The sequence below is a fragment of the Esox lucius genome, chromosome 12 (assembly GCF_011004845.1).
Source record: "Esox lucius isolate fEsoLuc1 chromosome 12, fEsoLuc1.pri, whole genome shotgun sequence".
Taxonomy (NCBI): Eukaryota; Metazoa; Chordata; class Actinopteri; order Esociformes; family Esocidae; genus Esox; species Esox lucius.
Window position 1 is genome coordinate 21,559,460 of NC_047580.1, and position 26,858 is coordinate 21,586,317.

Below are 26,858 nucleotides of genomic sequence, written 5' to 3' on the forward strand. Positions count from 1 at the left end.
ACAGAAGGGGCCGCAGGCGTTAAGTGTGCACTCCAGACCGATGTCTGTCTGTCGCTGTTTTTATCTGTCTGCATGGGGTGATCAGATAATAAAGCAGAAGTGGAGACACAATAGAACAGTGAGACATACACTGAGGGATGTGGCCTCAAATTCCTGGTTCAGTGGTAAGGAAATACCAGAAATGATACCACAACAGAGAAACGTACCTATTTTCCCAGCATGTTTGTGTCAGGGTAAACAACACTTTGCTTGAAGTGTGAAGACGAAAACATGCTCTCTTTCAATGAACTGCAGATAAAACTGTCCAGAGAACAGGACAATACACAATGGCTGGCCTTTGGCTCCAGAAAAAAAGGCTCCATTGTGGAAAAAAAAGGGATTGCTTTGTTTATTCCAGACCGAAAGGTAAGCATCTGTCCTCTCAGATGAGGGGGTGTGTTGACACTGTATGCGTGACACTTTTAATAATTAATTTAAATTACAGTCCATTTGAGAGAGCTTTTCCAATATTCATGTGACAAGAAGATAGCCAACACGGTTACTCTGGTGTTGTGTTGTTATTCATACATTAACAATGCTACTGGGCACCTCTTTCACCGGGCCACTAAGAAATGCATAATGTTTTTTTCATATTCAAAATTATTATATTACAGTAGTCACAGACTGCTTAAAAGGGATAGGTCACCAAAGAAAATTTGACATTGGAAAAGGCAGTATCCTGACAAGGTATGACAGCAATCCACCATTTCTTTTCTGTGGCACCAAATGCTAAAGTTATGCATATTTTGCACATCATGTTCAAATCATTCAAAAGAATCTAAAAATGGAATGTGAAGCTTAACATTGGCACTCAAGTAATTTCAAAATGACTGATGAAATATAGTATCGGTACTCTTCCATTGAAACTAAACCAAAGCGTGGATTTCTGTCAACCTAGTTAAGAGACAGTTGACAAGGTTTACAGTTTACAGGGTTCTACCACCTTGATGTTGTTCCACCTCTCCAGATTTTGCAGCGCTTTGTAATGTGCCTTAGTGTGGAAATAACACGGCCAATGAAAAGGGATGTTTTGCACGTGCATTACAGGCATCAGGTGATATGCAGTCATGGGTTTTCCTCTAGTGTGGCACCTTATTCCCTCCTTCGGTGAACAATGATTACAAAGGGTACTAAAGGTTCTCAACTCCAGGCTGCTGGTTTTCTGGAAGTCCAGGCAAATGCAATTAACTACAAGGTAGAATAGAAAACTAGGAGGACTGAAATTGACAACCCCTGGTCTAAGGTTAATGATGTAGGCCTATTCTACCTATTCTAGAGTCCCTAGATATTATTTGGTTAAATTGATTCAAATTAAAATTGATAGTTGTGGCTAGGGTATGATGCATTTAATTGGATAGTGGTTTCACCTCTACCAAATAACAAACTGCGACTTAGAACGTTTTGTCATCGGAACCCATGGGCTGGGATATTTATTAAATGCACCAGACAAAAAACAGCTACAATCAACAAAATGGTGGCCCACTCCATTTGGATTAGTGTGTCCCCATTAGGGACCCTCATGAGGAAGTCACTGTCAGATCTATCTAGTTAAGGTGTGTCTTAAATGGCATAATATTTTCTTTACAGTGCATTACTTTTGATCAGGGCCAGGACGAAAGTGAATAGAATAGGGTGTAGCTTTGAACCAATCCTCAAATTGTTGTTGCACAGTGGCGTTCTGGTATAAGAGAGAATGTAAAAGACACTCACGCGTAATACAGTCCCTTAGCAGTGGATGGAGCAATGCCCTGGGTGTTCCATGGTAAAAACATAACCTAAGTGAGAATCAAGGAAAAACAAATGCAGTGACTCAAAGAAACAGATACACATAAAACATTTGAAATACAACAGAGAAACACTGGAATTACTGAAAATGATACTGTTACATTGTTTAAATAAATAAAGATCTCCATCTGTGTTCTATAGATTTTTCTATAGACTGTTTACCCTATACTTATGTGAATTGTGCCCTCACAGCACATTAGTATATACTTATGAGTACAAAGGATGCATTGTTCCATGTTGTCAGAAACTGGGAATAGACACAGGGTCAAATTAAGAAAATTGTGCTTTTAACATTAGTACATGTGCAACATGCTTAATTAATAGTAAAACTCAGCAGGAAAAAAAAGCAGGTATGGAATCAATGAAATTTATATAATTTTTGGACAATTTGTGGCCGTGCTCGGTTACAAGTATGGTATGGAGCGGTGCGTAACTTGGCACGACGAACTAATCTGGTGAAATGTTAAACAACATGCGTGTTGAAAACAGCCATTCGAAACCAAATCAATTTAACACTTAAAATTCTTTGTTTTCATGGTAAGGGTTACTGTTACACAAAGGTTAACCCTAACCCTCTTTTTGTTTTACAAAAATAAGTAATATTTTTCTGTGTTTGATTAATTGATGGATTCAGTAACAACTCAGAAAGTAAAGATGTCCTATGATGTGTTGAGTATTGAGACAGAGCTAATCACCTTTTGTCCTCCTCTGAAGTCTGAGATTCAGTCCTGCTGGAGAAAAGATGCAGGACGGCAAAGCCACATCCCAGTTCCCGCTGAGAGCCGTCTGCCCTGGCCTGTAACACCACCAATTCTGCCACAGCCACCACGCTAGGCAGACATAGAGAGGTGTGGAAGTACAGCACCTGCAATGGAGCACACATACAGGACAAGACATGAGTATGTGAGTACGTAGGTGTGTATAAGTGTGTTATACATCGATCAGCCATGACATTATGACCACTGACAGGTGAAGTGAACGACACTGATAATCTCATTATCATGGCATCGGTCAGTGGGTGGGATATATTAAGCAGCAAGCGTACATTCTGTCCTTAAAGTTGATGCTAGAAGCAGGAAAAATGGGTAAGTGTAAGGATCTGAACGACTTTGACAAGGGCCAAATTGTGATGACTAGACAATTGGGTCAGAGCATCTCTAAAACTGCAGCCCTTGTGCAGTGTTTCTGGTCTGCAGTGATCAGTACCTATCAAAAGTGGTCCAAGGAAAGAAAAGTGGTGAACCAGCAACACAGTCATGGGCCAAGGTCCATTGATGCATGTGGGGAGCGAAGGCTGGCCCATGTGGTCCATTCCAACAGACAAGCTACTGTTGCTCAAATTGATGAAAAAGTTAGTGCTGGTACTGATAGAAAGGTGTCAGAACAAACAGTGCATTGCAGTTTGTTGCGTATGGGGCTGCATAGCTGCAGTCCAGTCAGGGTGCGCATGCTGACCCCTGTCCAATGACGAAAGTGCCTACAATGGGCACGTGAGCATCAAAACTGGACCACGGAGCAATGGAAGAAGGTGGCCTGGTCTGATTAATCATGTTTTCTTTTACATCACGTGGATGTGCGTCACATGGCACCAGGATGCACTATGGGAAGAAGGCAAGCCGGCAAAGGCAGTGTGATGCTTTGGGCAATGTTCTGCTAGGAAACCTTGGGTCCTGCCATTCATGTGGATGTTACTTTGACACGTACCAACTACCTAAGCATTGTTACAGACCATGTGCACCCTTTCATGGCAACGGTATTCCCTGATGGCATTGGCCTCTTTCAGCAGGATAATGCGGCCTGCCACGAAGCAAAAATGGTTCAGGAATGGTTTGAGGAACACAACAACGAGATCAAGGTGTTGACTTGGCCTCCAAATTCCCCAGATCTCAATCCAATCGACGAAATGTCCAATCCATAGTGGTCCCGCCTCGCAACTTAAAGGACTTAAAGGATCTGCTGCTAAAGTCTTGGTGTCAGATACCACAGCACACCTTCTGAGGTCTGGTGGAGTCCATCCCCCGATGGGTCGGGGCTGTTTTGACGGCAAAAGGAGGACCTGCACAATATTAGACAGGTGATCATAATGTTACGGCTGATCGGTGTAAGCGTGCATGTTGACTCAACATGTGTGCCAACATCATTAGCATTAGTAGGATCAGTATGTAGGGTTAAAGTGGGGTACACAAAGAACACATACTGGGTTTTACACACTTGGTCTTGAACTACACCATCTGGAAAGATGGAGGCAGAGTAACACATAGAGTAGATTGTTCATCTCCAAGTATTAATGTTATAGCCAAAGAATGGCTAATACAATTACATAAAAGTGCAATGTTATATACATAATGGCATCAAATGCATTGATATTTCTTATAAAAAAGGTATAATATGTACATAATTGAGTATTTCTTGTGTCCTAGCTAGTGTTATTTGATTGTAACAACACTATACAAAAATGTATTTAGAATATGATAGGAATATATAACCCTGTATCCAAAAAAAGTTTAGACACTGCATAAAATGCTAATAAAAACAGAATGACGTGCAAATCATGTATCCCTATATGTGATTGAAAATAGTACCAAGAGAACATATCAAGTGTTGAAACTGAGATTTTGTTTTTTGGTGGAAAAATACATGGATCCTAGATTTTGAACTGTGTGCTCATAAGAAGCCAGATGGTCCCTCTCCTCTTAAGTCCAGAAAACGCAGTGTCCATGATTCCCCAAAATAATTTCAATTTGTTCAATTTTGATTCGTCAGACCACAAGTGTTCCTGAGCCCATGCAGTGATTTCCACTACATTATCGTGTCTGTTTTTAACACAGTGCCGCCTGAGGGCCCAAATATCATGGCCATCCAACATTGGTTTTTGGCCTTGTCCCTTGCATACAGAGATTTCTCCAGATTCTCTGAATCTTTTTATGATATTATGTACCATAGATGATGAGATGCCCAAACACTTAGCAATTTTACGTTCTTGAATTGCTGCACTATTTGTCGGTCACAGAGTGGTGGTGGTGAATCCTGTCTGGAATGATCTTTTAATATCCAATCATGTTACTGACCTGTCGTCAAATGACCTAATTAGTTGTGATATTCCACCTGGTTTCGTTTTTAGCAATACACAACTTTTCCAGTAATTTGTTGCCTCTGTCCCAACTTTTTTACATGTTGCTGGCATCAAATTCAAAGTGGGCATAGATTCTTCAAGAAACAAATGTCTCTGTTTCAACATTTGATATGTTTTTGCACTTGATACATTTGATATGTTTTATATCTTTGTACTATTTCCTATTCAATATAGTACAAAGATAGGGATTAAATGATTTGCCCATCATTGCATTCTGTTTAGATCTACATTTTTCTTTTTTTATTGTGCTGTCCAAACGTTAATTTGAAGAAACTGGACAAGCTGAAGACAGCAAAAAATATGGGAGATGGTCATCATTCAACTACAGAGAAAAGCTAAAATAATAACTGTCTTTTAATCAAAATTCTTTGGGATTCTCTCAGCCAATTTGTAAAACCTCTCTCTATACCAAATATAAATACTTGGTGAATATACACAAATCACTGGATAGACAACATTGTAAATTGGAGCGCAATCATATGATCAAGAAAATTAAGCCACTGTCCTGATGAATGATCAACCTTTGCCAGTCTGAGGTTCTGTACGCTGTGAATCCGTTTGTTTTCAAGGACCATTATGTATTTTGCTCCTTTCATCATTCCCTCGATCTTGACCCAGTCTTTGCCACTGAGAAGCAGCCACCTAGTGTGATGCTGCTACTGCCTTGCTTCACTGTAAGACTTATTTTCAGGATGGATGTTATGCTTGTGCCAAACATATCACTATGTCTCATCAGACCATTGAATCTTCTTCCACGTGGTCAAAGAGTTTCCCACATGCTTTCTGGCAAACTCTTGCAGAGATTGTATGGGCTTTCTTATTTTTGCCACTCCCCCATTACAATGGTCACTTTTGTAAAGCACCTGGGCTATTGTTGCAGTGTGCAGGGTCTCCCAGCTCAGCCTTGGAAGACTGTAAATCCATTAGAGTTAGCAAAGGCCTCTTGGTACCTTCCCTGACTTTTCGGCCAGATACAGCCTGTTCTTGACCGATTCACAGTTGTGCCATAATCACTCCATTTCGTAATAATAGACTTCACTGTGCTCCAGGATATGTTCAATGCCTTGGAAATGTTGTTGTATCCTACCTCTGATTGGTGCTTCATATTAAAAACCTAACTTCATATTTGCTTCAAATATTCCTTCATTTTCATGATGAACCCTTTGTTGTGAATGGTACTAACCAACTGTGGGACCTCCCAGGGACCGGTGTGTTTATTAATCTGAAATCATGTGAAACTCCAAATTGCACACAGGGATCATTTGACACCAGACACAGTATACTACTTACCCTAAAATATTATTTTACTGCATCTTCCAAATTTTACCCATTTTGTCCAACTTTTATTTGGAGGACACATATTCCATTCTAAACCGAGTTTGTTTGGAGTTGCTATGATAAGACGAGGTTATAACTAGATGCAATCTGGGCCATATGCGAATAAATAACTTATTCTTTAACCTCCCATTTTAGGCTTAATGTGTAATAATGTATGTGGTTTATATGTGCACAATCTATACGAAGAATCACTATCATGCCTCTGTCAGCATTCAAATCCTAGTCTGAAAGCGAGTAGTTTTGATGACACAGGGCACATACTGGCACATACATGACACAGCACACAATTTTCATGGCTCAACAGCGTCACTTTCAGAACTAGTGGCAATTCTGAAAATGCAGCTTTAATTGGATACTATGAAATTGGGAAAGACTATTGTGCATCAATGCTTATGTGCATGTGTCGAAATATCTGAGAAGTATGTTGAAAACCAAATACTGACAGGGTTTACCGATTTAGGAAAAGCAACACGTACTCCCAAAAAAGCATTTAATTCAGTAGTAATGGATTGTAAACATTCCTTCTACTTGGTCATTTTTGTCACCTTAACTCTCAAATCAAAAGACTATCTTAAAGTGAACTATTCTTGAACCAATCACAGTATGAACATAGTTATTGGAATACATATTTCATGTTCTCCCGAGTTTAGTCCCCCATGACAATATTGATTTGCATTGCGGTCAGAGACACTTTCCCTGTCTTCATTCTATCCATGAAGGACTATGTTCTAAAAATAGTTCTAAGAAACAAATGTAGTCTTCTTTATTTTAAAGTTTCTCTTAGATTCTCGTTAATTTCCCTTTGTATTCACTTCAGCAACATGTCTTCTTTATTTTGCATTAAAAAAGACAAATAGTGTAGGTAAGAATGGTAAGGGGCAGGTTCAGAAAACCAAAAGGGCTTTCATTTAAAACACCACCCAAAATAGTGCAGTATATGAAGAAAAAAAACTAGGTCACAATTTTTATAGTCAGTATGTAGATGCCTTACAGGCTAACATTTCAATTAACTATCAACTATACCTAACCTTAAACCCCAACAGTAACCTACATTCTAAACCTAATCCAAATCTTAACCTTAGCATTTGTTTTTGATAGTTTGTTAATGGTATGAATATCTGTAGCGCATCTACAAATTATACTTTTGACTGCCCAAATTAAGTGTATCCCAAAGCTATAAGATAAAATATTTTTTGCTTGTGATTGGTTTGGTCTTTATTTGTCTTCAAATCAAGTGCAAAAGGTATGGACTGGAATGATGAAGTCTAAGGATGAACATGTCATACATTTTAGCCTTGAATTCTGTTCTCCAGTGTGACATGACCATTATGTTTAATACAAAAACATTATTACGGTAATTTTCTCATAAAATGTATCTCAAAAATGTATAACCGTCTGAAATTTCAGTAAATAAGGTCTTCTATTTTAATTAAGATGCTAAATAAAGTGCCTGTCATCTAATGATGAATAATATTTACTTCTAGGGTATGCTGGGTTTACTTGCCCCTTAATGATTTGAAAAGCTTTTAATACTACAATTTCTACATAAAACCAATGAAAATAGTTATTTTATAGTGATTTTCATGTTTACTATTTTCAAAACACCTTTTTTATAGGGGTGTTCTTCAATTGAAGGATAAATTCAACACAGAGTAAAAATGCACTGACCACCACAGTCTAGGTTTGAACATGGACTGTGCCACTCGCTGGAAAATGTCTCAGATACCATAGTTTTCCTTGCTGATTTCCTGAGAGGGAGCAATTTTTGCTGTTACAACTTTCAGGCTAATATCCTGCAATTCCACACATTTTGCCTTGAGGCAAAGAAAATCTTTTACTAAAGAGGCACAATATTTTTAACAGTGAAGTGCTGTGAATACTAATGTCTCTGTTGATTAATAATATTACATTGCATTGGTTTCACCCTTACACCCTTAATCTTTAATCTTACACCCATTAAACCCTGTCCCTTTTCTTTTTAGAGTGACATGGGCCCCTTGCAGCACAGACGTCACATTTTTAGAACCACTGGTCTATGCAACCAACAGCGGCAGTTCATTCCAAATAGGCCTTGTACTACACAGCAGCACACTCAAAGCATTGCAAAAACACTGTTTGACATCTTGCTCTTTCCCGTCGCCACGGGAGCATGAGGATGTCAATGGGAAAACAGCTTGTGTGCCGGCAATGCCAGGGATAACATATGCTTTACCTAATGAGAGGTTATTCTCAAGCAACTTAGTCAACAAACCATTAATCGAGTGTCAGAGGGGAAAATATTCCTGCGAATGTGACAAAAGCAAAAAAGAGCTGTAATAGGGCTAGGCTACATTAAAACATAATAATCTATGCTGTAGCAGTACCAGCAGTAGCAACATAAGTAGCTGCACCAGCCTGTCAGTGTCAGCAGATAGGGGATTATAGCTACTGTGCTGTGGGTGACAGTTAAATTAACTATGTGCAAGAGGAGGTTTGTTATACAACATTGAGCACATATCATCAGGGCCCTCCACTTTAAAACAACCCGGCTCTTTTTAGAGTTGTGAGGGACGCTGCTATAGTATCTGTCATTGCTGTAAACATGCAGTGTTTGTAGTGAATGAAGGACAGACAGACGTGGAGGAGGTAGGTCTGGATTCTTGGCTACTCAAAAATAACCCAAAATTACCTCCCTAAAATGTCATATTCATCAGCTGTGCATTACACAGACGGAGATATTTACACAAGGAAATGTAGTTAGCATAAGTGTCCTACCCCCTTCATATTTTTGTTGAGAATGCCATTGGTATTATTTGAGACTAAAACTCTCCAATACTTCGTTACAGCTAAACATTCCTATCATAGGAAATATAGATAATACGATTTTCTCTTAAGAAATTTTGTGAAGATGGAATACGGCTCTAATTTATCAGCGTGGCATTTCTTAGGGTTTCGTGAATACAACCCAAGTTGAGCACTTGAGTGTAAGAAGTCATATGAAAAATGCAGTAAAGAAACTGTCTCTTGCCTGATGGGTTCATTATAAGGAGGCTCTGGTTGTCAAACCCAGGAGACGAGAGAGCAGGAGAGAACAAGAAAGAGAGAGAACATTTACATGCAGGACACGGAGAGACAGGCACGCAAGAGACAGTCGCGCAATGATAGCGGAGCCGGTAAAATGAGCAGGGCAGAAGTCACCTGTTCATCTGGACCTAACGTGTAGACACGTTGCCCTCTGAACAAACATCACAAAAATAGTGGCATGTAACCTGAATGAGCAAGTGCGTTGCCATCGCTCCAAGAGAATGGCTGAATAGGTGGGAATAGGGCCATATTCATTTTGTCACGAACAGAAGAAAAATGTGCTGGAACAGAAACACAGAATCCCAAACTTGTTTTTGTTTTCAGTTTTACTTTTTCAGTTGAGCCTTAATGAATACAGCCAAGGCTTCACTTTGTGTTTTAGTCTATTCGTGAGGGTATGTCTATTATTCCCTTGCTCCTTATACAAAAGGCAACCTCCTCATAATACATCTATGCCTACGACTAAAATTTTTAAGGAATGAACCAGTGAGTATATCAGGGTGACAAATCCTCTCTTTCTAAACTCTCCCTTTACATTAAGAGATAAGTGTTAATACTGAATAAATTGTTGATTGTCTCCAATAATTAATATAGTGGACTTTAAACATTTGGTTTGACGTTACCGCTATAAGCATCAGCAAGTATGGTGATAAGCCTAGGTTTAGGATCAGGGTTAGAACTGGGCTTAAGGTAAGAATTTTAATCAGGGTTAGTTTTTACAGCTGTTTCTGTGTTTGAGTGTATAAGACTCCCCATCTCTGCTGCCTGGATAGTGGAGCACAGACTACGAATTGAGCAAATAGAATGCGTCCTCTGCCATACTGTTTTCAATCCACAGCATGCTTGTGTAGTAGCTGTCTAGAAGGTTGTTTGTTGGCTTGCCGATTCTGTTTTAGGCAGTTATCAGCAGACTTGTCACCCTGATTTTGACCTGAACCATAACACTGTTGTACGACACAGTGGTGCAGTACTGCAAAACAACCTGCATACGGGAACCGAAAAACAAGCTCAGTATTTCTGAGCCAGCCCCAAATTATCTTAGCCTGCAGGGAAAGTGCACGTAATGTGGCATCTTAACACACACAGTCCATATTTAATATTGGTATCTGGGGCTGGGCTTAATGTGCTGTAAGAAATGCTTACTTTTGTTTGTTTGATATGCCTGACTCAAAGAACACACAAATATGCAGAAAACACATCCACACACCTGTTCCCTGAGATGCTGCAATGTTCTCCATCTTGAACGGCTCTCATTCTCTTCTGTCTTGCCATTTATTTTTATTTTTACACAGTCACAGCAGACCCCTGGGAGAGCTGATAGTTAGATAATGGGCCAAGAATTTACCAGTATGTTCCTATGTGTGTCATTGAACAGGAAAGAGAGACTTTCTATCCTCTCATATCCCCTCTGTCCTGGCTGCTGGTGGTGGTGGCATGGTCTGAAATGCACTTGGTGGTCACACAGTGGTAGATTATGGAGCATAACGCTGGAGTATGTAAAGCCTTTAAGAAGCAGCTGCTCCACAAGATGTTTACTCTCACAGGAGCTGAAATGTTGATCACTCCCAGCCAGGCAAAGCACAGGCCCCAGCCTCTCCATGTATAATTGAAGTGGGATCTCTGAGCATGGCTGTCAAATAGGGAGAAGGGAAGTTAGCCAGAGACCCAAAGCCCCACCATTTCCTTTTTCGATGTACAATTTTATGTGCTTTGATCAGTTGTCCTGTATGGATTGGCAAAAAGAAGCTGAGAAAAATTGGGAGTGAGGAATTTGGGTTGTCTTCAACCACTTGGTGTCCTTTTATCTATTTTAGTCCAGGGGACAGGTTTAGTCACACTGTTCAAAACCGACGTTTAAAATGGACAAATGTGTGATGTATACCATTACTGCACATTTGCTATTCGGAGCTCAAAGCTCAATGGGAGGGATTTCTTCTGGTTTTTGAAACCACAGTGCTGTTTAGACAGCTCATACACAACAATGAAATTATTCCACTCATTGGTGTTGAAATTAGATACATTTTAATTGTTAGACATCACCTAGCTGAGGTAATGTGGGACACTTTTCTTACAGATTCTCCCAGCAGCTACTGAGGTCTGAAGACGATGTCCTGTTCAGTTAATATGGAGCGATGACATATGAAGTCCTGCTCCATGTAAAAACAGGAACAAATTTAAACGGTTGTTGTGAAACTAAAAAACAAACAAACTAGCAACTCATAAATTCTACTATCACCAGCAAACCACGCTTGTTCGATGGAGAATGCCCTGTAAGGAACCAGCTATACTACATTGTCAGTAAGTTCATACACCTTACAAGACAGGAGGCTGGCCATTGCATGTACTATGTTGAATCCACGCAATACGTTGGTGCGTGTTGCAGAGATACTGCTTGGGTTGATAACAAAAAAGCCTTCCTTCACACACAAGGTGCAGAGCAACAACGTTGGGCATCTTTGCATGTACAATATCTACACTTGACGTTTGCCTGTGGAAAAGAGATTGTATCAGTAGTCTCTATTAAGGGTGAAATAAATACCGATTGGGAGGATGAACTACAGAACTGTTCCCAAAACCTTCCTTATGAAGGTGTTTCTGAAAACTATCTTAGGTTGCACATAAAAAACAGAGCCATTCAAAACATATAGGAACAATGGAAATACAATGTTTCCAATGTCTTTGCAATGGTTACAAATGGGAGAATTATTAAAATATGCTTCAAATGAAAATCGAGACTACAATAAGACAAATACAATATGGTCTACATAGACCTAGCTCAAATATACTGAAATCAAATTCATGCTCAATCAGAAGTTTCATTCTGTAAATGGTAGGCTTTTTCCTCAGTATACAGTTCCATTTAAAAGTATTGAAAACCCCGACTCCTTCAAGGGTATTTCTTAATTTTTTACTATTTACCAGATTGTAGAATAATAGTGAATACCTCAAAACTATGAATTAACACACATAGAATCATACAGTAACGAAATAACTGTTAAAAGATTTTTTAAATAATTTAATATTGTGGATTCTTCAAAGTAGTCATCCTTTGCCTTGAAGATAGCTTTGTCCACTTCGGAAAGCATTTCAATTAACAGGTGTGCCTTTTTGTGGAATTTCTTTCCTCCTTAATGCATGAAGGTGGTATGTAGAAGGTGACAAGCTAGAGTGGTTATACAGAAAACCATAATTGTCTGTCCATATTATGACAAGAACAGATCAAATATGCAAAGAAAAACGACAGTCAAACATTACTTTATTACATAAAGGTCTGTCAAACCTGGAAAATGTCCGAACTTTGAAGATTTCTTCAAAAGAGTTCAGGTAACAGACATCTCAACATCAACTGTTCACAGGAGGCTGTGTGAATCAGGACTTAATGGTCAAATGGCTCCAAACAAACCACTACTGAAGGACAATAACAATAAGGACACTTGCTTGGGCCAAGAACCACTGGAAACAGACATTAGAGCAGTGGAACTTTGTCCTTTGGTCTGATGATTCCAAATGTTTGGATTTTTGTTGTCTTTGTGAGACCCAGAGTTGGTGAACAGATGATCTCCACAAGGGTGGTTAGACTAAGAAGGACAGTGACGGTACTGCTAAAGAAATACCCTTGTATGATGTAGGTCGGTGTGTCCAAACCTTTTACTGGTACTGTATTTTAAGAAGTAACACAATATCCATGTAGTAATGTGCCGAATGAATGTAACTATAAGAATAAGACGCCCTAATATTTGCAACCATTGACTATAATAATTCTGTATGAGCTGGACAGTTATCAGGGCTGTAGTGTTAGAAGGTCAATTGAGAACAGCAATGCCATAAATGTGATCCTATGCACTGGCGTAGCGATCAGGGGTGCAGGGGGTGTGGCAGCACCAGGGTCCACGGTGGGTGGGGGCCCACGCTATGATAAAATAAAAACGCAAACAAAAGTATTCATGTTTTGTTGTTTTATGTGGCCATCTTAGTCAGAGGTTGGCTGTGAGGTTATTCTACACCAGGATTGGCTTCACATGCGTGTATACCGCATCGTAAATTTTTGTTCTGGGGGTGTAAGGACAGCTTGCCCCCCGGCCCAGCATCACCACTCAACACCAGTGATCCTATGGATACATGCTCCAGTAGTAGATTTTGCCATTAGTGAAGGAACACAGTTTTTAATAATAGAAAGTACAGCCTACAGGATGTTTTTGGAATTGCATGTTAGTTCTTCTGTCTTTATAAGCTTAAGTTCCATCTCTATGAAGAAAACACATACACCTCCATTAGCTATGCTCTCCACTCAGGCTTCCTATGGCACAACAGTGCCCTCTACTGACTTAAGCTGACATTTACTCAAAATTACAATATGGATGGACAGGAGTGATCAACAAGGCTGACAGGTAATACAAGCTCTGCTAACAGAGAATGAGTGAATGATCTGGGTAACAACACTGGAACACTTTAGGAACCAGGTAAAATCCTAAACTGCTGGAAAAATAGTGAACTTCCAGCACCAGTCTAAAACAATGAATTCTAAGGGGATCAATATTAAATCATAAATTGTGAAAAGCATCACTTTTATAGGTGACTGCTATTATATGTATCTGATTCTAAGAAAATACCTACCAGATGGACTTTGTGAAGCTGTATGTAAGGCATGGTAATAAAATCCCACCCAAGTGTCACATGCTCAACATCAATTACATGATGGACTTCTAGTCTAAGCAGGAATATAAACTAAGCACAAAGGAAACAAAATGAATCTGCAGTCTGTTGTATTCTTCAAAATAACTTGTTTTTATAAGGACAATGTTTAACCCACAATCTGTTGTTGGCAGTACATGGCAAGAAAGAGAGAAACAGAGAGACAGATGGTGAGAGGGGGTGCTTTTTCTTTCTGCCTTCCCTGATATTAAAAACAATCAATCATGGCTGACAGGACCTATGCAATTTTACTGAACTCCCCCGCTACTAAGCTACAATCCCCAAGACTTTATTTGGATACCAGACAGCAATTCTCCACTCATAAACACCAGCTTAAATGCAGTGTATCAGCCCAAATCAAATCAAAATCTGTGTGACTCTTGCAGCCTGATCGATCGCTTGGGGCAACAGGGATCTGAAATATGGTTTATTATTTGTGGGCAACAAGGTGATGCAAACTTTCACTAACTTTCCTAAAATTCCTTGTGCCCGTTCTGTTGGACCCAAACAATATATTTTATAATAGAGTAACCAAAAATGTGCTTCCCTTTTACTAGAAGTAATTCCAAATGTGATTATCAAAGTATGTTAAAAAACATAAAAGTGCAAAAAACATAAATTTGCCAAATGTTAGTTCCTCCTTAACATAACTTCATAAGTTTTAACGATATGAACAAGACATTCATAGGCCAAGAAAGTAAGACTTACTCAAGTCTTATGGGTCTGTTGAATGCAGTATCTTAACTGCTTAACTATGTTAACTCTCTTTAACAAAATTCTGACAATTCAGGAACAATTGGAATTTAAACTAATTAATGGCTTTAAATTGTCCACCTTTCAACTGAATTTGAGCACACATTGTAAATTGGCTGCAGTAGGGGTTTCGTCCCATCTAATCACCAAGCAAATGCTTTGTCGGTGTCCGACCATGTCAGTGTCTGAAATAACAATTATTTGTAATAAAGCCATTCCAAATAAAGGACACAAAAAAGACGTAGGACACATTTTCAGTGGCTAATTTAACAAAAACTCTGATTTCAAGTGAGCAAGAATATGTGAACTCCCACATCCAATAGCTTGTGGCAGCCCTATTAGCAGCAAAAACTTGTAGTAAACGTCTTGTTAAGCCACTGATCAGTCTCTGACATCTTTTTTGAGACATTTTTGCCCGCCACTCCAAATAGAACTCAGCCAATTCAGTGAGGTTTGACGGTGTCTGGCATGTACTGCCTACTTCAGGTCCTGCTACAATATCTCAATTGGACTGAGGTCAGGAGTTTGACTTGGCCAATCCGAAACACTAATCTTCTTTTTCCTGATATTTCTTTGGGGGTAGATTTGCTTGAATGTGCAAGTTTGTTGACATTTTGGAAGACACATTTCCGGCCCAGCTTATGGTCCTTGACTGATGGCCTGATGTTCTGTTCAAAAATGTCTTGCACCTCAAAATTCCCTTAAAATGTTGTGCCGTTATCCAGATCCTGAGGAGGAAAAGCAGCCCCAGATCTTGACATTCCCATGACAATGCTTGACTTTGGGATACGTTTTTTTGAGGTAGGCAGTGTTGGGTTTCCCCAAACAAAGCTACATTTTTGACTCATCTGTCCAGGGAATGTACTTTCTGTAACCTTCAGGTTTGTCCAGGTGGTCTCTGGCAAAGTTAATACAGGCAGTTTGGCTTCTTCCTACCAACCCTTCCAAGAATGCCATTTTGATTAAATGTTCTTGTTATTGTTGAAGCATGCACAGTAACCACAGATGCAGCAAGAGAGGTCTGCAAATATCCAGTTGTTTTGTTTTGGATGGCATTTAATATTATTCTTGTGGCTCTTGGAGATATTTTGGAAGGCCACTCCTAGGCAGAGTCGCTTTCTTGTGAAATGCTCTCCATTTGGAAATGATTTGCCTCATAGTGAACTGATGGAGCTCCAATATTTTTGATATGGTACTATTGCCTTCCCAGACTTATGTGGTCTCATTTAATTGGTACGCTTACCTGGCCATTTTATTAAAAATAAGTAATTGAATAAAACTAAAGGTCCTCTATGTTGCATGTTTTTATGAGGTCCCCCAATTAAAAGATGGATGCCTTCATGCGTGCAGCTTTTTATGTGTTGGTCAATCAAAGCAGCACTCCTTTTACCGGAGTCGGAGTCGGTGTTCAGCGAGAAGCAACCTTCTCGCTGAACCACATGGTTTTTGTAAAGTTAATACAGTTGACATAAAATGTTCATCCCCATAAAACTAAACACTTTGAAAAGTTGTTGACCAATTATGGTCAATGCTTCGATATAAGCGATCAGTGTGAGTAGGGATGCACTGATTACACTTCTTCATTGTCAATACCGATTCTGAGCACTGAATGTGGAGTATCTGCCGATATCAAGCACCAATCTGTTACTGACATTTTTATTTTGTTGATGTGCTATGATTGTATATTCTGTTACTTGACTGAATTGTATGCACCACAACTTTTAATGGCCAAATTTCACAATGTTAAAAGTGGCACTTAACATACAGTGGTATGAAAAAGTTTAGGCACCCATCTGAGGCTGCATAATAATTTACTCTGTCGTTACAGAAAATTATCACAGTGGCATGCCATTCATTTTCTAATAAAAGCTGAGTACAAGGGTATGTTCCAGACAAAGAGTTTTAGTGTAGCAATATTAAGTTGTATGAAATAAAATCAGATGTGAAAAATAGGCTATGCAAAAATGTGGGCACCCTTGTCATTTTGTTGATTTGAATACCTGTAACTACTTAGCATTGATTAATTGGAACACACAATTGGTTTGGTGAGAAAAGGTATTTAAGGTGGCCAATTGCAAGTTGTTGTTCTCTTTGACTGTCCTCTGAAGCGTGGCAACATGGGGGCCTCAAAACAACTCTCAAATGACCTGAAAACAAATATTATTCAACATTATGGTTTAGGGGAAGGCTACCAAAGCTATCGCAGAGATTTAAGCTGTCAGTGTCCATTGTGAGGAACATAGTGAGGAAATGGAAGACCACAGGCACAGTTCATGTTAAGGCCAGAAGTGGCAGGCCAAGTAAAATATCGGAGAGGCAAAGGCGAAGGATGGTGAGAACGGTCAAAAACAGCCCACAGACCACTTCCAAAGACCTACAACATCATCTTGCTGCAGATGGTGTCACTGTGCATCTTTCAACAATTCAGTGCACTTTGCACAAGGAGAAGCTATACGGGAGAGTGATGCGGAAGAAGCCTTTTCTGCACACACGCCACAAACAGAGTCGCTTGAGGTATGCAAACGCACATTTGGACAAGCCAGCTTCATTTTGGAATAAGGTGCTGTGGACCGATGAAACAAAGATTGAGTCATTTGGTCATAACAAGGGGCGTTATGCATGGTGGCAAAAGAACACAGTGTTCCAAGAAAAAACACTTGCTACCCACAGTAAAACTTGGTGGAGGTTCCATCATGCTGTGGGGCTGTGTAGCCAGTGCCGGTACTGGGAATCTTGTTAAAGTTGAGGGTCACATGGATTCCACTCAATATCAAGATTCTTGAGAATAATGTTGAAGAATCAGTCACAAAGTTGAAGTTACGCCGGGGCTGGATATTTCAACAAGACAACGACCCAAAACACTGCTCAAAATATACCCGGGCATTTATGCAGAGGAACAAGTACAATGTTCTGGAATGGCCATCCCAGTCCCCAGACCTGAATATCATTGAAAATCAGTGGGATGATTTGAAGCGGGCTGTCCATGCTCGGCAACCATCAAACCTAACTGAACTGCAGATTTTTTGTAAAGAGGAATGGTTCAAAATACCTTAATCCAGAATCCAGACACTCATTAGAGGCTATAGGAAGCGTCTAGAGGCTGTTTTTTTTGCAAAAGGAGGCTCTACTAAATATTGATGTGATTTTTCAGTTGGGATGCCCAAATATATGCACCTGTCTAATTTCATTTTGGTGCATATTGCAAATGTTCGGTTCATCCAATAAACCTAATTTCACTACTGAAATATTACTGTGTCCATCAGTTATTTGACAGATCAAAATAAATTTTCTGATCCAAACACCCAATTATTTATAAAAGAATATCATGGAAATTGTCAGGGGTGCCCAAACTTTTTCATACGACTGTATATTCATATACACTTCATGAACACTCCAAGGTAGAGTATGGCATTTGTGGAAAAAGCAATGTGCTTCTAAAGCAATGTGGAACGGGAAAGTCGATCCGTATTGAACAAATAAGTCACTGCAGTGAAAACTAGGGATGTGACAAACTGACAGTTTTTCTTAAAGTTTTACAGGAATTTTCTTAATTGGCAATTAGATTAAATCATACACTTCCATCTGAATTGGCACGTTCAGCTTGTCGTCCAATCACAGCGCGAACATCTCTATAGCACCAGTTAGGCATGCTATTTAGCTATGATTCTGAATGGATTTTGATTTAATATATTACACAGTTAAAAGTGGTCTATTCTCAATTAGTCTGGCATTAGCTAGCGTTAGGTAACTTAGCTAGGAGGCATTAGTTACCTGGGGTTAGCTAATGGGCGTTAGCTACCTGGGGTTAGCTAGCAAGCTTAAGCTTTTCTACTGTAACTCTTTGAAACACTTGCTTTGCCAAGTTTAACTAGTGGCGTTTTCATATATAAAGAAATTCCATACTGCAGAATGTATTGTGGTTATTGAGTGCATAAGCCATAGCCTGCATGTTTCCCATCTGCCTGTTATTAACAATGTATTTAATGTTTACAATATGTTTTTTCCACATTGGATCGACCCATTCCTAAATTTGAGTATGCCCAATATTAAGGGTGAATTCAAGGGGAGCAAGGGTGTATTTATTCTCCCTAAGAAAATGCTAGAACTGCAAATGTTTCAACAGAGCAAAAGAGGGAGGGACCTGCCTGAATGTTACCAAAAGCAATGTGAATCAACCCCATTGATGTACCTCATTAAACACCACCCTGTGGACAGCCATCATCTGTTGAGGCAAGCTCTTCCAGGTTCTCCCAAAGAAGTGCTGGTGACTGGAATCGAACAAGGAAACATTCAGCTGATACTTGGCTGCTTCTCTCTTTTGACTTCCTTCTGATTCCCCTTCCATCTTCTCCTATGGGAAAACGGAAATAAGGTAGCCAGTTAGAAAAGAATAACTATTTTTAAACTTATAAGCTACATTGCTAGGATGACAAAATATAATCACATAGAACACGACATATAAGATGACATTAGCTAGTCAGTATTTCAACAACAATGAAATCGGAAAAAGGGACAGTGCACTATAACAATTTTGTTCTGTTCGTTCATTCACAGTTATGTCACAGGAGATTTATCTGGCAGTTATGTCACAGGAGATTTATCTGGCCTTATTTTTTGTCCATACTTAAGTGAATAATGTTTCCGACTGCTGAGAACTGACATTTGCTAAAGGTTGCTCAGCACATGCAGAGAACTAATTCCTCCATTAACATGTGTGCATTAATAGTTGTATATAGAACGATTCGCTGGCTACACTCAGTAGTCTGAGCAGCTGTCTCTGCATCCTAAAGTTGTGGGTCTGCAGCCAGGTCTAGGACATACTTTCAGTTTTAAAAAAAATGTGCCTACTCATTCAAAACAACATTATATAACTTAAATGTATGTTTAAAAATAGTATGGATGCACTGATATTGCTCATGGTCAGTGATCGGTTTTGGGATTGGTTTAAAACCAGCTGATATTTTCAGACAGATTGTGCTATTGAACAGGCATTAAATATGCTCCTGTCATTTTTATTTTAAAAAAAAGTTGTTGTCCAATTGTTTAATTGTTCATTTTTCTTTGTTGCAGTTTGGTTGAGGACGTCTAATACCATTTTTATAAAATGAATGCCAGGGTACACAGTTACATACATGACAAAACAACAGACTCAGCCAAAACACTGTCTGATTGTGTTATAGGAATATTTGTTATTGGACTATAATTCTCTCATCGTGTATCCCTAAAAAGAACTTTGAAAGTTTCTTCAAGTGCAGTCACAAAAACCATCAAGCACTATGAAGAAACTGGCTCTAATGAGGACAGCAACATAAAAGGAAGATCCAGAGTTACCTCGGCTGCAGATAAGTTCATTGGAGTTACCAGCTTCAGAAATCGGCATTTAACTGCACCTTAGATTGCAGCACTGTGAAGCAGTAACTTTTACTTTTTGATTGGTACAAGATTGTGTTTTATTTCATAGGTAGTCTTCAATATTATTCTACAATGTGGAATAGTAAAACTACAGAAATATCCTTGAATTAGTAGGTGTTCAAACCTTTGACTGGTACTGTATGTATTAATAAGAGAGGGAGGGGAGTAGCACGGTCCCACAGGCAACCAAACCCAGCTTCTTTTACCTACATAATTTAAACTTGATTATCATCAATTTCTGTATTTCTGCAATTTAAACTTTTCCTATGAATTTAAAGAATTAAAGACCTTGATAGAACATCAGACTCAAGATCAAAAATTTCCAGAACACCTCTTTGGATCCTCATGTACGATTTAGAATACCAAATAGCATCTGCCAGCACAAGCTAACTACTACTGTTTGAATTGCCTCAGGTTAAATAACCTATATGTGAAAATAAACATAGATGTATGGCAATAATGTTTTAATGTGAACACTTTGGTAAATATATGTAATGTGAAGCCATATACTAATTATTCATATAATCTTACAACAAAAAAGAACTATACATTGCTGCTTTAAAGAATGTGAACCCCTTGTGCAATTATATATTTTTGTGTATACCATGATCTTAATTTAATCCAAACCAGTCTTTTTTACTTGATATACAATTTTATAGTTACCAAATTCATGTTGGTTTATAGGAAATCATGTGTGTTGTAGAAAAACTAAATTAAAAAGGAAATAGAGTAAGTGCAACAATAAGTGAACCCCAAGATGCATTGGTTAAATCAAGTAGGTAAGTAAGAACAGGTGGGCAAATTGGGTAACAAATTAATCAACCGATGGAGGGCTTTTTAGGAAAGCGTTTGAGCAAGACAAATACAGACAAGAAACGTGGTCAGTTTGGTGTTACCCATACAGGTGAATGCAAAACACACCATGGCTAAACAAAATGAGATCACAGAGGACATCAGGAAAAGTGTAATGACAGCACATCAGTCTGGGGAGGGCTATACAACCATCTCAAAAAGATTAGCACTCCATCAGTCCACTGTGATGCAAAGAAATACAATGAAATACATGACAGCAACTCGGCCTAGAAGTGGATGTCCTTCCAAAAATATCCCCAAGAGCCAGATGAATAATAATAAATCGCAAACCAAACCTAACATTTGGAAATTCGCAAACTTCCCTTGCTGCATTTCAGGTAACTGTGCATGCTTCAACAATAACACCAACAATTAATTGAAATGACATGTCATGGGGGGTTGCTAGAAAGAAGCATCTGCTGTCAAAAAATAAAAACACCTGCCCATCTTTGCCTGAGATCACCTGGAAGTCTATTCTCTGGACATTTTTGGTTATAATCAATACCACTATCATTGACAAAAACCCAACACTGCCTACCAAAAAAACCTTATCCCAACAGTCAACAGTGGTGTGAATTTCAAGATCTGGGGCTGATTTTCCTCCTCTGGACCTGGTCAACTGCACAACATTAAAGGAACCATGAAATGAGGTATACCAGGTGTTTCTGGAACTGATGACGTCAAGCAGCTAAAGCTGGGCCAAAAATGGGTTTTCCAATTAGACAACAACCCAAAGCATACAAGCAAATCATTGAGGTTATTTTAAGATTTTAGAGACAAAGAGAATGACGTTCCCTGTAGGGTTCACATACTTCAAAGCAGCACTGTATTTGAATACATTTTGAATAAATGTTTCTCTGTTTCATTTCACGCTGTTAATTTCGGTTTTATTGTCCGCTGGAGACACCTTTGGCAGCGTTGGGCAGTTCCTCACATCCTTCCTTGCAGATCTTTTAAAGCAGAGATGTCTCCCCAGAGATGTTAAATGGGTTCAGTGTGCTCCAAGGAACTTTCAGTGCTATAGAAAAACTGTTTTATAACCTTCCCCTGATCTATGCCTCCACACACTTCTATCTCAAAGGTTTCTGGAGAAACTTCATGGCTTGGTTTTTGGTCTGACATGAACAGTGCAGGTTATTATACATAAGATTTCCAGGGTATATGCCTTTCCATACCATGTCCAATCAATAAATGTTGCTCAGGTGGACTACAATCAAAATCTAGAGACATCAAGAATGTTCAAAGTACATAGGATGCATCTGAGCATAATTTGCCATCATGGCAAAGAGTACATGAGATTTCAGTTCTTATTTTTCATTACATTTTCTAAACAGTATTTTTGCTTTGTGTTTATGGGTTATTGTGCATTGATTGATGGCAAAAGAAAATAACGATTATAAGTGAAGTGTGTAACAAAAGATTTTGGAGGAAGTGGTCTGAATAATTTCCAAATGCACTGTATACAGAGGGATTTCATCCTGTGCCTCCACAAGACTGATAAATTCCCCAGGTGTAAGTCTACCTTAGTGACATAAGCCTCCAACTTAGTGACATTTCAGGAAGAATGTCTACAATACTTATGTAAGCACACGTGCTTGTGCAATGGGGCAAATTTAATGGAAGTATAACCTTTCGTTTTTTTTATTAAGACTATGCTTTAACAAGCGTGTGTTGGGGATATAAATATTTCCTTTTTATAGACAATAAATATTACCGGCACATTTGCAGTACATTCAACAACCCTTATACACCACAATCTAAAAATAAATCAATTAATTGTACATTACAATATACTTAAAATATAGTGCTCTATTGTCAATTGTATTTTTGTTATCAATGTAACTTGAGGGAATCAGACATTTGACAGATAGTCAGTAGTTTGATGGTTCTCACGCCCGAAGCTACACTTTGTGACTCAATACACTGTAAACTAAAGTTCATCGGAGTTCCAGTTTTAATCGACCCATCACTAAAGAGAAAACCTCTACTGCTTTTTAGCCATTTAACGCGTCACTCTCCCCGTGCAGCAACCCTAAAACCATGTTTCCAGTAGAGTAGTGATGGGCATTGCGATTCTTTCAAATACTGGGAAAATTTGCTGGAAGTGGACCACAATCCTCAGTTCTTGATTCTGCAGTGTTATGCTATATATATGCTATATTTAGTGACTGTAAATATAGCTGTTATTGCTTATGCTTATAGGTAATGAAATCATGGTGCCAAATGAACAGCTCCTTTCAACAATGCGATTCAGTTCCCATCGTTCGCGAACCACCCATCATGTTTGTACAGCGCTACGGACCGTACGTTCTCGTTACTGTTATTATGTAGTGTTAGCCTACCTGTTGAATGTGCGGTACATCAACATGGTTCAGGGTGATTTGGAAGCCTTGAGGGTGAGACAAACATGAATCTTGTGCCTTTCGAACAGTCTGGCTGTGGGGAGGAATCACCCGACCTCTTGCAAAAAGTGATTTCCAGTCGTCGGTCATTGGGATGTTCGTGTCAGCAGTACAGTCAAAAGTCACTTTGGCTAAAACAATGTAAAAACAGTGCCAATCTGGACACTAAGCAAGCTACCTAGCTGGAGGTTTGATGATGACGTTACATTATTTGGTACTAACTCCACCAGGCAGCAGTAACGTGATTAGTTACAGCTTGTACTTTTAGCTAACTTAGCCTAGCTAGCTACCAAACCTAGAACGTAAGATAACGTTACCCTAATGTTTATAATTGTAGCCCGTAAAATGTAGCGTAGTGTAATCTAAAATACAATTTTAAACTCGCCAATTTGGAGTTCTAACGTTAGCTTGCTGTTACTATTTGCCTATACAGCATTAATGATAGGCATCTAAGCGAAATAGCCTTGCTCACTTTCCAAAAAGGGGGGCTGAAGAAATACGATTCAATAAAATCAAAGTATGAATAGTGCAGAATATTTTCATATCAAATCAGCTGATAAATACTGAATTTATAGTGCCTTAAAACAAGCAATATCAATTAAGTATTACCAATTTAATATACTACAACTCAGCCACCCTTGGCCTTTGTTCCCTCTAAAGTGGTTTCCCCCGTCATTTGGCATCGGTTACCATGGTGAAATCATGGCGGTTGGTTATAGATGTTGGGGACTGGGAGAAAATGCTTTGCTTTGGTTTCAAAATGGAACTTGCGTGACTAGGCGGGGTGTGGCCAATAGACCACGCTATGAATTGCTCTCAACAGGCGGAGTGATTAAACCAGGGGAGTTAAATCCTAAATTTATATTTCTCTCATTTCGTTAAGCGGTTTATTGACTGAAATACTATGATCCCCGTGAAACCTAGCGGCCAAAATGTACAAGCGTTTGTGAGTGTTACAACATTCATTTCTTCTATATGGATTTTTAAATCCACTGGAAATAAGATGTATTTCTTTTAGGAATACACCACTGCCGTTTTTATAACTGTTTAAATATCTATAAAACAAAGGGAGGCATATCAATGTCTTCGCCTATATTTATTCAGCTAATGAATTTATGCAAATTAATGTCACCTTTTTCTGACAAGATTTAGACATTGACATGGATTAAACCTAAAAAACACAGATCTTATTTGAAGTGTATCAAAAATTATTTACGGGATAAATGAAAGGTGAAATGCAAAAATAACCAATGTGACATTTTTCAGGTAGGCGTTGATTAGGACACGTCAAATATTTATATTTATTATATTTCAGTCAACGGGAATGAGGTATCTCTGGGTTTTTGCTAATTATTGTTTCCAGGCACTTGACATCGGTTACCGTGGTATGATAGAGAGGACAAATCTGGGAGAAAAATGCATTGACACATATACATCCCTATAGATGACTAGTAATGCCGGCATATGCATAATAATACACCCCGAGCAAATGGAGCAAAACTCCAGATTTAATACATTTTAATTTCATGTTGTAACCAGTGCTGTAGCCAGCTATGAGGTCACCCGTGTGCAGGTGTCTTGATTAACACTACAGTCAGGTACCCAAAGTAGGCAACACTGTCAAACTGTCATATGCCACTTTGAATATAATTATTGAATTAAAGGTTTTTGTTCCAAACTGTATATAAGTGGCACTGATATGAATGTACATTATGGCTAACATTATAGTATCTGCATAATGCTGGGAATCTCCTTTTTTGCATCGGTATTGTCACTTTAATTAGGGCACAATATAATCTCAGTTTTTAAGTTTTTAAGAGAATATGAAAACTATGAAATATTCCTTTTCAAAACAGTTTAATAGCTTGTTTGGTCTTATTCTCCTGACACTCTCACTTTCTTTTTTACTATCTATCTCTCCCTCTCTGTCACAACACACAAACAGAGAGAGAGTGTGAGCAGATTGTGAAGCTTTAATAAAAGTATTTTTGTGAACAGGTATGTCTCTATATGTACTTCATTATAGGTAATGAATTTGTGTGACTGTAGTGTATAACTTTGGTTGTGTTTAGGTGTAATTTTGGTATAAAGTCAGCCCCTAAAGTCAGTGTCTAGGAAATTGGAAATGACATGTTGCTCCAACAAGTATTTAGACTAGCCTAGAAATATCATGAAAGCATACTTTTCCAATACTCAGTTGTCCTGAGATTGAACAGAACAGCCTGGACCTGCTAATGAATTGCGCCTTTTCATCAGATGTGTACCAAACATGCTAAAAGTGGCAGTAATAAAGCAATTTTAATGGAAGTTTTTACAGTTTTAAAAGTCAAACCTTGATCTGGACAAATTAAACAACTTTCACCCAATAATGAACCTCCCATTTCACTCAAAAAATTTCAAGAAATTATCCCAGCAACTCACTGCCTTCCTGAAGACAAATAATAGTTACAAATTGCCCCAGTCTGATTTTTGACTTCATAGTACTGAGACTGCACGCGTGAAGTTGGTAAATTACCTTTTAGTTATATCTGACAAAAATTCTGTCTGTCCTTGTTCTCCACACCATTGATCATTCCCTTCTTTTGGAGAGATTGGAAACCCATATTGGTCTACCCGGACATATTCTTGCTTAGTTTTGAAAGAACCAAAATATGTAAATTCTAGGTTTATTTACTACCCATTCAATGAGCCTTAATTTTGTAGTGCATCCATTCAGATGTTTATACTGGGTATCATATAAATCCTATGATATGTCCTGTATGTTCCTTAAATGATGGTATTTGATTAATGGTGTTGCTGTTCTATTTACATACATCTCTGTTTCTGGTTCCTAGTCCAAATGTAATGCGGTGTATAGATTTGGTAAATGCTTTAAACAGACACTACTCAGGAAGGCATAGATTGGAATCTGTTAACTGATAGCAGTCCCACAATCAGCTAAGGTGTCATAAAACATCCCCCTAACCCACATGTTGGGTAACAACTAGGGGTGAGACAGTTCATAATACTCAGGTTCGGTATGATATGGTACAGTGGTGTCACAGTTCGGTACGGTTTCGATACATCAACAAGATAAATGCCAGAGAAATGTGTAAATTGTAGTTCGACATTGAATTTATTATAATAGTAAACATGGGTAGCTTGAATTTCCAGGAGCATATGGAAACAAACAGACAACAAAAAACAGCAGTGCCTGCCATATAACATGAAATAAAATAGTAATTTACAACAGTGCATAGTCCAGCAGCATACATAAAAATGTAGTCACATAGCAGTGCCTTAAACAAAATAGGACCACTTGAAACAATAAAATTGTTTTTATTATATTACAGAGAAACCGAAAAGTTCCCATACAGCAGACTTGAATGATACTGGGATTCTCTTCTGGC

At 38.6% G+C, this 26,858-nt stretch overlaps 1 protein-coding gene across 3 annotated transcripts in view; it reads right to left on the minus strand.

Annotated features, from left to right (window-relative positions):
* nphp4 (nephronophthisis 4) overlaps positions 1 to 23,910 on the minus strand; it is a 144,497-nt gene extending 120,587 nt beyond the window's left edge. For all 3 annotated transcript variants that reach the window (XM_020051866.2, XM_020051867.2, XM_034295795.1), the window contains exons 1-4: positions 23,410 to 23,910; positions 18,993 to 19,154; positions 2,520 to 2,689; positions 1,750 to 1,814 (exon numbers count right to left, since the gene is read on the minus strand). In XM_020051866.2, the coding sequence (XP_019907425.2) occupies positions 1,750 to 1,814; positions 2,520 to 2,689; positions 18,993 to 19,154; positions 23,410 to 23,559 (547 nt within the window). In that variant the 5' untranslated portion in view covers positions 23,560 to 23,910. The remainder of the gene's footprint in view (positions 1 to 1,749; positions 1,815 to 2,519; positions 2,690 to 18,992; positions 19,155 to 23,409) is intronic.
* Positions 23,911 to 26,858: the final 2,948 nt, after the last annotated feature.